The following is a 13,360-nucleotide window of genomic DNA, read 5'->3' as shown; positions in this document are numbered from 1 at the left end:
CATCCAACTTTGACAATTGGACTCTAAAGGTTTGGGTTGTTGGGTTTTTTTAAATCCAGGGGCCTTTTGTGAGTGTGGGTCAAAGCTCTCAGAATGTCCTAGTTACATTTCGGTATTCCATGAGAGAGAGATCCCTGGAAGCCATTGTGGGGGTGGGGAGGAGCTGACAATAAAATCCCTGTAATTTGGATAAGAATACATTGAAACCCCACTGCACCAGACATATGGCCCGGGGCGATGGATCCCTCAAGGTGCCCAGCACTCTCTGCTCTCAGGATACTCAGCAGGAGATGCTCCTCAGCTTCCAGGATCAGGCCCACACAGTCTACATTCAGCTGATAGTATTATACTTCCAGTCAACATCAACCAAAGCAGAATCTTCCTTTTCAGGGCCTGGCCCATTGACCTCAATGGGTTTTAGATCAGGCCCAGAGAGTGCATTAATTCAAATAAAATTGTAAAACACTGTTTTATAGTGTCCAAGGGCATAGTACAGGGCATACATGTTTTAGTGATTATAGGTTGTATGAACTGGTAGAGGGGAGGTGGTTCTTTCTTAATAATACAGTAATTTGCAGGCTGCACAAATGGTTATTCTCAGATTTTTGTTGTGGTGGATGTATAATCAGATGATTAACTGATTTACACACAGAAACGATTTGTTCACACAGATAATAGCAAAGCATTCATCCTGATGCTCATTCATTTGTTCTATATTTACTAGTATTGGGCTACGCTCTCCTTCCTGGCCTCACACGCAGAAGCCAAGCGGATAGTGGTTGGTGTTCTCACAAACCATCACAGTTTAGGAAGAACCAGGATGAAAGGATTGTTCTTGCACAAACCACTGTGATCTTTGAAGCAGCAATTAATTAAGTGCAACTGTCCAATTTTAGATGGTCTGATATGATGTAAATAATAATTTAAGTCCAACTTCAGACCTAGGATCCCTACAAGAGCATCAGAGTGAGGGATTTGGCCCATAGGCCCCAATCCTGCTGCTGTTAAAACTCCTAGTGTTCTCAATGGAAGTATCACTTCACCCTCAGTAAGGAGTCCAGACCAGAATCTGATACCCATATGTTTACTAATACCTTACTTCACAGACACTGTTGAAACCAGTGGGGTTGCTTGCAGAGCAAGGTCTTACCAAGTAAGAGTAACAGTATCTGAATCTGGCCCTTGTTTAAAATTGCCCTATGATTGCTTTGGCAAGATGTTTTACCTCTGGTGAGTTGAATTCAAGTTGCAGTCCCTGGAGCAATTGCAAGCTGGCTACTGGAGAGGAACAGGGATGTGTATAGGGTTGCACCTTTCTAATGACTGGTAACCAGACTCCCGAGGCCTCACCCCCTGCTCTGCCTCTTCCCCACAAGACTCCATCTCTGCTCCGCCTTTTCCTTCAAGACCCTGCCCCTCCTCTGCCTCTTCCACCCAGGCCCCACCCCTGCTCCGCCTCTTCCCTCGAGACCCCGCTCCTTCTCTGCCACTTCCCCCCAAACCCTGCCCCTTCCCCTGAAACTCCACCCCCTCTCCACCTCTTCTCCCAAGGCTTCATCCCCTTCTCCACCTCTTCCTTCCCAGATTGAAAAAAAAAAGGGACATCAGGGCTTGTCAAATGGCACCAAGACAGACAAGCCGAAACCCAGACTGTCTGGGTGAAAACAGGATGGGTGGCAACCCTAGATGTGTATGTCACTGTCCATATAACCTAACATTATAACTGCAATTATGCTCCCAGCATTTCTTCACTTCAGATTGAGTTTGCTCCCAGCCCATAGCAAAGTGCAGTGTGTAGCTGCTTTGTGCAGGGCAGTGTGACTCTATAACCCACAATTCCTTCTCTGGGTCTCCCAGCATGGGGGGAAGCAGCCTTTAAGGAAAGGGGATGAAAGCCATCTCCCTACTCCCCTCAAGGCAGACTGTGGCCTGATATGTGGAAAGCCTACACAGGGGCATGGGGAAATGGTTTTCATACCATTATTCCACCTACAGGGGCCCTTAAGACAAGCCACAGTCTTCCATCTCCCCAGCTTTGAGCTTCATCTTGGCCAGCTCTGATTTATTCTGGTCAGACTTTATACTAAGGTTGTATGTTACAGGTGCAAATAGTATCTGCTATACATGGCTATAAGCACATCAATACAAGGTATAATCCATGTTTGTAATCCATGGTTATAAGCAACCAATTGACCTGTTGAACTCAATAACAATCTATAAAAATTAACCATTTATTCAAGCATATGTAAATAATCTATTAACTTCTAATAAACTATATATGACTGGGACCTTAAAATAAAGTGTGACCTTTATTCTGCCCCATCACACCAAAAAGCAAACTATATAACTAGAGTCGAAGAAAACAGCTGTCATTTGAGTCAACAGTTATGGAGATGCTTAAAGCAACAGTGTCACAATAAAACCCACCTGAATTTTTTGATTGGAGACTGCTTTTCCTGTGCAGTTGCAAGGTGCCCAGAATAATAAACGGGGAAAAACATAATGTTCCAGTTTGTTGAAAACCAAGTCATGAAAAATGGATAGTCAAAGTTCTTATATGTGATTTTCACAATCTGTGTGGTTCCAACCCAAGAGGATGAGACTGATAAGATTATTAGAAATCCCCAGACAACCTTAAGAAATGTAGATGTGCAAGATTGACACCGGGTCTGTGATTGGTTTTCTTGGCTGTTGTTCTCGGTATGGGTTTGTGTCCCTTCTTCTCCTGAAAAAAAGAGGAGAGTTACAGGCAAAATGGATCCATTTCAAGGAATTCATCATTTCTGCTATAGTATCGGTTTCTTTAGCACCTCATCCCCCTGGACCAAACACAATGCCCCCCAGACAAGCCCTTGGAATGCTGCAAAGAAGTACTTCAGTAATAAAACAACCGCAATTTCAAGGTGATGGGAACAAAGTACAACCAAATTACAGTGGCACAAGATACCAGCCACTGTTTCGAGGCCTTCTTTTGTCAGTCAAGCCTGTAGCGTACAGCTGTATCCCTCTCTTAAGGCCAACTATGTTACAAAACCAAAAACTGTATGTTTGCTATGTAAGCCCATAGATCTGAAACTAGGAACAAGCCTTTACAATTCAAAGGTCTTGACTCAGAAAGCATATTTTTATTTACAAGCTTAGGCAAAAATTGTTTGGTCATTTCCTTTTAAAGTTCATCGCATAGAATGAGACAGATTTGCAGCTGTACAGTTAAAAATGGAAATGGAACAAAAGTAGATCTTGGTAATAAAATCAGTAGATAAAAACAAAGAAGAAATAGATCGTGATCATTCCATACTCTAGTTACTGTGGAAATGGTGAAACAGTTGATTAATTTTGCTCCTTGGTCTGATGTGCCAGTAGAATAGTCAGCCTATCTTACTACATGAGAATGTAGCATGGTGGTTTGGTTTCAGGAATATAGGGGTTAATGTTAAAAACACTACAAGTAGCTACTCCACATGAACAACAGCTACCTTAACTACACATTTTTACTGTTGATAGGTTTGACCAGCGTATAACATTATATATTGTGGGGATCCATTTGTTTATTAATGTGAATAGGAACTATACACCAGCTGTGAAGACAGGCTACACCATGAGTTCTGTTATAGAGCAGGTCAACATAACAACATGTGAGAAAGGCAGGATTTCAGACCAAAGCTTGAATTCCCTTTGATGTAGTTGCTTTTGATATAGGGTTAACATTATGTAAACGTAGTGGACCAAGTTAGTAGAGGTACATCAGGGTGAATTTGATCTCGGAAGTGTTTCTTTTAATTATATCAGAGAATGCACTATAATCAAGAACTTTATAATGAGGAAACAGTGCATTTTGCAACTGTGCAGTGGCCTGTTTCTTGAATATAGATGGTAAGGAGGTACACCAGCAGGAGTTTTAACTCCTCGTTGGGCCACCCAAACCAGAGAGGTCAAAGGATAGGGAACAGGCCCGCCCACCCCAAGTCCCACTGGACCTCCAGGTTGGGGGTTGAGCAATAGGCCAACAATCTAACCTCATAAAAGAGTTAAGTTACAGAAACACAACGCTGCAGCCATTCCAGCAAACAGCACGAGAGACAGAGACGGCCGAGCCTTGTTCATGCCCAAAGTGACAGCTATTTAGCTGTTCCGTTTAACAGTGAAAAAAAGAGTTCAAATCAAATTAAAGGTCTATTAATAACATGCAGAGAATAATTAGAAAGTGCTTTGAAAAGATAGCTTTTACAAAATGCAGTCAGTTTAACATTCTCTTCAACTGATGGGGGGCAGGAGCGAGAGCATGATATTTTAGTCATACTAATAATGACTGACCGCTACTACTGAAAGGTAAATTATAGTTTGTTTGCAAACTAGAGATGCCTGCACAGAACATGTTATGTAATATTCACACGTGGGGTTACCTGCAATGCAGAACTACGAAGCAATTAACTCTCATTGATCTAACAGTTACAGCAATCACAGAATAATAGAAAGCTAAAACACCTTTGCACGGGCCCTACATTTTCCAATTACCAAACAACTATGTAATTACTATAACTGTGCACGAAGCTATCATTAGCATTTGGTTTGGATTTTGCAGCCGCAGATGTGGATGTTATTGAAAACAAGAGAAACATACACTACTTGTGAGTTCTTGCTTGGTTCAAAAAGGTACATGAGCCTCCAGTCTGATTAATCTTATATGGTGGAATAGGGGAAGTAGCATAAGTTCCTTCAAAAGTCCATGGGATTTCTGCTCCAAAATCACTTAAGCTCTTCAAAAGTCTCATCCACCAGCAAAGATAAAAAAAAACCTAACAATTCTGAATAACGAGCCTGCGGCCTGGATTCCAAGAGGGTGGCCTACAGGTATAATGGGCATAAATAAATCCATACTAAACGGGTAGGAAATTTCCAAAGATTCCATTTCTACTGGTCATCAGGGTGGAGCCAGGCCTGGGCAGGGAAACAGAACCAATGTGAGCTACCACAAAATAAACAAACACATCAGTCAAAGCAACCAGTAAATAACTTTTCACAACCACCAAGATGGCAGCGCTCTTCTGTGTCTGCAATTAATCCAATCAGCAACATAGCAATAATCATCACCTGTCATGGGCATGGAAACAAATTCGGGGATCCAAGAAGCACAGAGGAAAAGGAACAGAACTGATAAGACACTGTGGCCGGAGGAACACGGTATTGGAAGGCAGCTTGTGACCAGAAAACCCCATACATTCTGTGTTTAACTTTTCGTTTAACATAGTCTTTGCTTATGATGGCTGAATGGCAGTATGGTAACAAAAGGGGTCTTGCAAAGGAATGGTACGTGAAACAGCATAATGCACAGGCTGCTCTTCTACATGCATCAGTGTCTGCCATCCATCTTGTAGACCTGAAATTTAGGTCACTATGCTTTCTTTGTGACTACTCCTCATGTGGACCTATCTTGTCCCTGGCTAGCTACAGTACTTTCCCAAGACAACCTTGCTCGATCTTATTCCTTAGAAAGGGATGCCCAGAACTGAAAAGGGATGCAGTCAAACGTGATAGGGTGCCAAGTTCAAGGAGAATCAGGTCAGGGAGCTACCACTCCTCAGAGGGACCAAGGTCCTTCCTTAGGGAACTCAGGATTGATTCTGATTTTGGTTTCACACAGGTGTTGGCTTGAATGATCACCAGTATAAGTGAGATCAGAATCAGGTCTCTAGTGTCTTGGGTATGATCCTTCTTGCATGCTATTCACTGTTGTCTCAGGGTACCTCAGATATTTCTCCAGGATACCCAGCAGTTCTCTCTGCAACTCGTATACTTTCTTTCTACAGGACTACTAGCTCCCTCAGTTCACCCAGCTGATTGGGACACTAGAAATGGCTGCCTCTTCTCAGAGTTTGGGCAATGGAGAGACAGAAAAGGAGACTCAACTCCCACATTCTCAATGTGTTTGGGAGATTCAGCCTCCACCGCCTCCTCCTCCCCTTGCCACTTTGACTCCAGGGTTTTCCCAAGGAGCTTGGGCAATGATGCTATTTCAGTCCCAACTGCTCTCCTCCTGCTAGAAGAATTCAGCAGACTTGAAAACTCTGCCTCAGGCCAATGCGTCATAGTTGTGTCCATCCCACCCACACGGATGAAGGAGCCACCAGTGCCCAGGTTGATCTGCTGATGGAGAAACGAGAGGCAGCACCATACCTACAGGTTCACTTGGGCTACACTGCTGCAGTAAAGGGGGAGGCTACATCCCACGGTAAGCCCTGATGCCTTCCTCAGCAGCTGACTGGTGATCTGAGCTGGGGTTGATGGTCTTGCCTAGATATCGTTCCACCTCTTGCTCTTTCTCTTCCTCCTCTTCAGAACATCCATGGTCTGAGGTGAGAGGGCCAGTGGCTTTGAGAAGGAATAGAGCTGGCTTTTAAGGGTCCCTGGGCTCTGGCCTGGCTGAAGCTGAGGAAACACCACTTTGTAAAACTAATGGTGTGTTATTATTTATCATCCTTTAAAGGTCTTCCATGGCTATTGGGCTTATACATCCAACTTCTCAGATACTAAAGCATATATTCCTATTAGGGACCATGCCTCTTTTTCCCCTCCACTCTTCAATCCCTCCAAACCCCAATTTTCCATAGACAAAGGAATGGCTTTCGTGTGGCTGTGTTGTTCATGGCACAGGAAACCATGTCAATGCTTTCTGACATTGCACCAACCACGGCATCCTTCCAAGACAGACGAAAGCAGCCTTTTGCAGGCATATCGCCTTGCCAGATATGCGGCTATTGTGCCTACCTGATCTGATCTGCCTCTCGACTCTGCTGTGCCGGCAAATTCCAGAGGGGCTTCGACTCTGCAGCTCAAGAATGGGAGCAGCAGAATCTTCAGCAACAGATAAAGGGGAGAGCTGCCTACTGATGCCACTGCGTGTGCTGGGGCAGTTGGCTCCTGGCTTGCATCGGGTGACAGATGATCGGGAGACACCTGAGAAGAAAGAGTTTGCATAAGTTTGACTGTAAGTGCCCTTGAGGACAAGGTGTTGTGGGATTTCAAACATCTTGACAGTGAAATGCATACAAATGACTCATGGGGGAGGGGTGCACACAGCAATAATCAAAGCCCCCGCTGGCCAAAAATGAATTAGCTTCCCCCCCATACACAGAAGCTCCCTACGATGATTAACTGTTTTTTCTGAAGGAATTAGAGTCCTAAACTGAAACACATTTTTAGCTACCATGCGTCATCCATTTGGTTTGAACAATCAAAGAGGCATTTGTACTCACGTGGACCCTTCCTGACCACTGACACTGAAACAAGCAAGAGTGGAGGACACCATTTCCTCATGGCATGGGAAGGGATTTTCTTGGAATGATCCTCCCCTGGTGTCACCAAGGACAGCCTTACAAGAGGAAAGTTTCCTCTTTGTTACATCCTGCAGAGTGTCTCACCATTGATACTTGAAGTCCTTGATGGTTGTATAGAAACAGAAGCCAGTGATAACCGTCTGAAACCAGGACAACTGTTCTTTCTATCACTGGAAGGAGTCTGCTTTATGACTTCAGACCCAGTTAGGGTGCTGAAATGCTTTCTGGCTAGCCACATCGGCACCTCGGGTCTTCAGAGAAGTTGTCTTTTCTCCTTCTGCTCGATGGAAACAACACCAAGGCGGAATAGGTGCTTATCCCTAGGAGGCTGGAGAAGAGGTGGAAGGCAGCAGGTAAGACCCAGAACCCAGAAATACATGGCTGGAATCAACCAGATGTTAGGTTGATATAAATTTTGCTGCTGAGGAAGACACTATGTTCTTTGAGCGAGAACTTGCAGGAGTGAATGAAGAACCAGCAGATGACAGAGGAGAATGGACACATCAGCATAATGGTCTGAACCTGGCCAACTAAGCCTGGCTCTTCTCTTCCATGTGATGAATGTCTTGCACAGATTCACAGATTTATTTGAGGCTGGGGGCTTATTTAACCTGTCAGCACACAAGCAGCACATCAGTCACTAAGTCAAGATCACATGGAATAGGGAAAGAAATGTAAGACATGATTTGGAAATTAATTGTGGCTGCCTATCCCCTCCCCTAGCAGCTGGATTTTCAATAGGTAACTTTATCACCCAAACCTGTGGTGTTATTTATACCTACACTGGCAATTGCTGGCTTTGCCATGACTCTACTGACCTTGGCATGCCAATCAAATCTGTTTTCCAATGTAACTGAATACAAACCCTGCTTGTAAGATGCCAACTGTGCAATGATATAGCAGACTAACAGAATGATTATTCCTTCTTTACACAACCAACAAGCAACACTTGGGCTTTTTGTGTGTGCAGGTAATTCCATGCCAAACAATGGCACCAGGGCATATAGACACAGAGGAACGTATCTGATGGAGCCCATGAAACAAGTTACATCCTTCTCTGGGAAGGTGGGATGGGTGTTGTATGTTCTTTCCCATTTGCAAATATGAAGTCACGTTTGCTCTACTATCACCACGTACAACATAGTGGAAGATACAAGCAGGGCTAATAATTATGTTTTGTAGGTACGGTCTTGTCATTATACAGAAGAACATTCTCTCCAACAGATGCAACTTTCATTATCCAGATCCTGTCAGTTCAGTTCCTCTATATTAGGTAGACAGTAGTCAGAACCACCAGCTAAACCTTTGAGGATGATCTGCCTCAAAGTTGTTATCAGCCAGCCTTCTCTTTCTCCAAGTTTGGATATCCATGTTCTCTCTGTGAGAAATTCACCCCAGTGCAGAAGTTCAACACAAGGGCTACGCCTGAGACCCCAGCCAGGTGGGTAGGGATGCAACCCCATGCTCTGAGTGTTCCTAGCCTCTGTTTGCCAGAAGCTGGGAGTGGACAACAGTGGATGGATCACACGATGCCTGCCTGTTCTGTTCATTCCCTCTGAAGCACCTGGCACTAGCCACTGTTGGAAGACAGGATACCGGGCTAGATGGACCATTGGTCTGACCCAATATGGCTGCTCTTACGTTCTTATGAGTTTTGTAACTGGTAAAATCATCCTATAAATACTCCTAGCTGAAATGCGTAACTATGAGAGCACACCTTCTATGTAAGGTGAATGTAACAACACTGCATGAGACAGCTTCCCAGAGACTCGTGTGGTATTGAACCTTTATCCTGTACTCTATTACTATTGGCTTACAGCAGTAAACCAGACCAATATTGGTTATTTGGTCTCCTGAACATATTTCATAATGAACCAAAGTGTGGTCAAGCAATTGACTACAATTTATCAACATTGTAATCTTGACTTTACAGCCAGTCTCTCTATGGTCTTGGCCAGCTCACATCATCTCTCCAAGCCTCATATTTCCCTGCCTCGTAAAGGGGGCTAATATTATCTACCCCATAAGGGTTAGGAAAAGTTTGTAAAGCTCTTTGATGATGATGAAAAGCACAACATACGTGCTAAGTATTGTGACGGATTTGGAACATTTCCCTCATACAACACAGCACAATGCCTTACTCTACAATTGACAAATGGTACTTGCAACATCCACAGTCTGAAATCCCAGGGGCTAAAATGATCAATACGTTTAGGCCAAAATTTTCAAAAAGTCACGAGTTATTTTGGGGGTCCCACATTGAGGCACCTTAAAAGAGCCTTATTTTCAGAACATGCTGAGCACCCACCCTCTGAAAATCAGCCTTTAAGATGGCTCACCCCAAATCACCAGTCACTTTTGAAAATGTACTTCTTGGCCTTTACATATCAATGATAAAGTGAGGATAATATAGAAATATGTATCCCAAAGAGATTGCAGACAATTAGGAGAGACAGGTCGCATCCCAATCCATAAATCCAGATCTAGTGCTGGATAAAGCATCAGGATTAGCCTCAGCAGGAGCTTAGTGGAGTATTTGCAACAAAAACTGCAGAAAGTATTTTTTCTTATACACGCACACACAGCTCCTGGTTATTGATATGCTGTATAACAGTGTGGCATCAATCTTTTTGCATGTGTTGAGAACCTCAAGCAGTTGAGACTGAAATTACCAATTAAGAAACCATATTTAATTTGAAGACACTACTTGTGTTAGTGCAATATTCTTCCCTGATCTTCAAGAGCGATCAGGTAGCACAGCAATTAATCAATAGTTTATTGTTAGAGCTGGAAAGCTTTGGACTATGCCATTTTAGGCTCTAAATATATTTCAAGGATATATTTTGACAGTGAAGGTGAGCAGATATATTCCAGATAATTTATCTAACCCTACTATTTTATTAGCAGCAAGGACAACGTATCACAGATTGCAGTACCATGTAAAGAAAGCTCACATATTGTTTTGCAGATCACAGATGCCTACATGCACTTTGTTAGCTCTGGCTTACAATAGAAGAACCAAAAGCAGAGCTTGCAAAGCTACTATTCTTTATTTTCTTCACAGAGCAGTTGTACGTTATCAGGCAGTGAAAAGAAATGCATGGAGTCCCTCTGGATTTGCACCAGACTAACAAGAGCAGTATTTGCCAGAGAGATATATATTCTTCTCTCTTTCTAGGAATTGTCACATGTGGCTATCGAAGGATAGCTGATGGGTCTGGCCATATCTCTGCCTGGCAGCTCCTGGATGCGGCAAGAACCCATCTGTGCTTGGCAGCTCCTGGATGCAGCAAGGGCAGGGCCGGCCTTCCCAATGCAACCCTAGACAAGCAAGTGGGTGCGGAGGGAGCAGAACCGGGTGAAGTTATGGCTCTGCCCTCCCATGCACAGGCTGTCAGAGGTGGCCAGGTGAATGTGGGACGTAAGCCGCGCCCCAAAGAAGGGTGAAACAACTTACCCTCTCCTCAGAGCAAAAGGAGAGTGTGACCCTCAGAGACCCTAAAAGCCAACTGGCAAAGGGTTCACTGTCATGGAATGGCAATTTCCTAGCAAGCCTGATAAACTCACTACACTTAACACATTGCTGTCATAGTATTTACCAATTAAAAACATCATGTGAGGTATCAAATGAAAGCTTATATCAGATTAGTCATCATGAGCATTGTGTGATGTGCGTATGACTGCCAGTCAGGAAGTTGAATGTACATACTAAAAATATGTTTAAACTATGTAACCAGGCAGAGTTGATAAGTTTTTCCCAGACACAAAGGAATGTTGATTTACCCCTCTGCCTAGATCTCTGATGTACATTGATCAGGATAAGCCAAATATGATAGAAGTACCTCATTTGCATCTGAGGTAAACAGGAAAAACAAGTTAACAGGAGGATGAGAATGCAGCCTGGTTTCAAAGCACACCGGAACACAAAGCAGCAGGAAACAAGGAGCTTATCCTAGGGGTACCCTTCAAAGGGGTTCATTTCAAAGGTTTGCTGGCCTATAAGAAGGGACAAGAACCTTTTGGTTATCCATTACTGAGGGAGCAAAAAGGACAGCACTTTTTGCATCCATGAGAGTTTGATCCCAATCCTGAAGGCTGTTGATACTGAGCAGTTGCTTTAGGTTAGAAACTTATCTTAGACAAAGGTTTTAGCCTGTTACAAGTAATGATCAGTCTCTTAGAAGCATGTTATATTTCTGTTTTATTTGTAATCATCATTGTTTCCATTATTCTTACTCAATACTCACTTGAATCTCTGTTCTTTGTTAATAAGCTTATTCTCCTTTTACTATAAAGTCATCTCAGTGCTGTGATATTAAGTAACACATGCCTTCCCAGTTGAATCAAGCAAGCTGGTGTGGATGCAGTCTCTTTGGAAGCAGCAGACTTGGAAATTACTGAAAGTGCCCAGTGACAGGGGCTGCACTCTTCAAGGGAACGCTTCTAGCAAATTAGGGAACAGGGGGTGCACCAAATATTAACCTGCAAGGCAAAGTAAGGGCTCGCAGAGTCCTGATAAGTTTGCCTGGGGTAGTTAGCAGTCTGAGAGCTGTCACTCAGTTTAGCACCAGCACGTCTCTCTCTTGCTGGGGGGTAACACACCCCAAGAAAGCACTACAAGGAGCCTGGAAGGAACTGTGACTTCAAGAGGGGTCCCCGGGGCTGGTGTTGGCACAGAGCAGCTTATGTAGCCCCTATCATCTGCATGGAGCCCAATCTGTCTAGGTACTTCCCAGGCTGCCATCACTGTAGTATCTGAGTGCCTACAATCATTAACAGATTTACCCTTGCAACACTCCTGTGAAGTATTACTCCCATTTTACAGATGGGGAACTGAGGTACCGTAAGATTAAGTGACCTGCCCAGGGATACACTGGGAGCCTGTGGCTGGTCATCAAACCCACTTCTGCTGAATCCCAGCCCAGTGCTAGGCCAGTGGTGGCTCTTCAACCCTAAGTGAATGGATTTTCACTTTTTCCTCAGAATGCAATATCAAACCTTTCCGCTTTTTCTGCGGATCGTTCTGTTCACGGAACTGAATGACGTTGCTAACTATTATTTGAGATCTGTGTAACACTGCATCACTGTGCCTCACACTCTACGTCCCCCACAGAAGGCTACATTTTACCCCATCCACCTGACCAGAATACCACCATCAGCTCCTCTCTTCAGAACCCCCACACTTCCCATCACAGCTCCTCACATTCCACCATGTCAATTATCACTCCCACTGGGACAGATCCATTTCTAAACCAAGCAACAGGATTCTTGTGCATAGTTTCAGTGACTTTTCCGAGGCTTTTCCTCCCACACCCACGTGATTTCTCTCCCTAGACATGGTCTCTCTGTTGCAAATGCTTTTGGTTATGGACAGGAGGTGAGATTCATAGAGACAATCAGTGAAGCAGAAAGCTGTATTCTGTCATGTTCGGCTCCCCCTCCACACCTCTGAATGACTTTTGGTTTCACTCGGTAAAATCAGTTTTTCAAAGGAGAACATGGAGTTAGTGTAATTGTACACACAATCTGCCTAGCAAATCCATTCTTACATGATTACTTTACATAAGCTACTGGCAACTGTTGCGTAATCTGTCATTTACTGTTGTACCAAACCCTTACCTGACTTCATCAGAATATTGCAGAGTAACACCAGGGATGAATCTGGTCCATGACCTTACATTACATGAACCATCAGTTTAGAATGAGTCTGTATTTTGCACAGAATTTGGTGATTTATTTTAAAAATTTATCATAATAGATATTGGGGCCAATCTCCAAGACAGCATTTCTTGCAGTACGACCCCTCTCCCACCTCAAAAAGCTTATAATATAATTTTATGACAATACATAAAGCAACAAGCGGGTTTAACAAATAATACACGGGAGAACAGGAAGTGACTTCATGGGACTGCATAGAGCTAGCAAGAGGATAACTTCATGCTCTACTTTGATTATTCAAGTAAGCAAATGGTTAATGTATGATCTTAATTAGCTGATTGGTTCCTGTGTGGATTCCTTTCGTATTC

The 13,360-nt window shown here is 43.6% G+C and overlaps 1 protein-coding gene across 2 annotated transcripts in view; it reads right to left on the bottom strand.

Annotated features, from left to right (window-relative positions):
* Window positions 1-13,360, bottom strand: part of SLC35F4 (solute carrier family 35 member F4) — a 180,323-nt gene that overhangs the window by 28,664 nt on the left and 138,299 nt on the right. For both annotated transcript variants that reach the window (XM_073350743.2, XM_073350744.2), the window contains exons 2-3: window positions 6,766-6,954; window positions 2,428-2,725 (exon numbers count right to left, since the gene is read on the bottom strand). In XM_073350743.2, the coding sequence (XP_073206844.1) occupies window positions 2,428-2,725; window positions 6,766-6,954 (487 nt within the window). The remainder of the gene's footprint in view (window positions 1-2,427; window positions 2,726-6,765; window positions 6,955-13,360) is intronic.

The sequence above is a fragment of the Lepidochelys kempii genome, chromosome 6, assembly GCF_965140285.1.
Source record: "Lepidochelys kempii isolate rLepKem1 chromosome 6, rLepKem1.hap1, whole genome shotgun sequence".
NCBI classification, from domain to species: domain Eukaryota; kingdom Metazoa; phylum Chordata; order Testudines; family Cheloniidae; genus Lepidochelys; species Lepidochelys kempii.
Note: the sequence above shows the minus strand (reverse complement) of the source record. Positions and strands in the feature narration are given on the sequence as shown.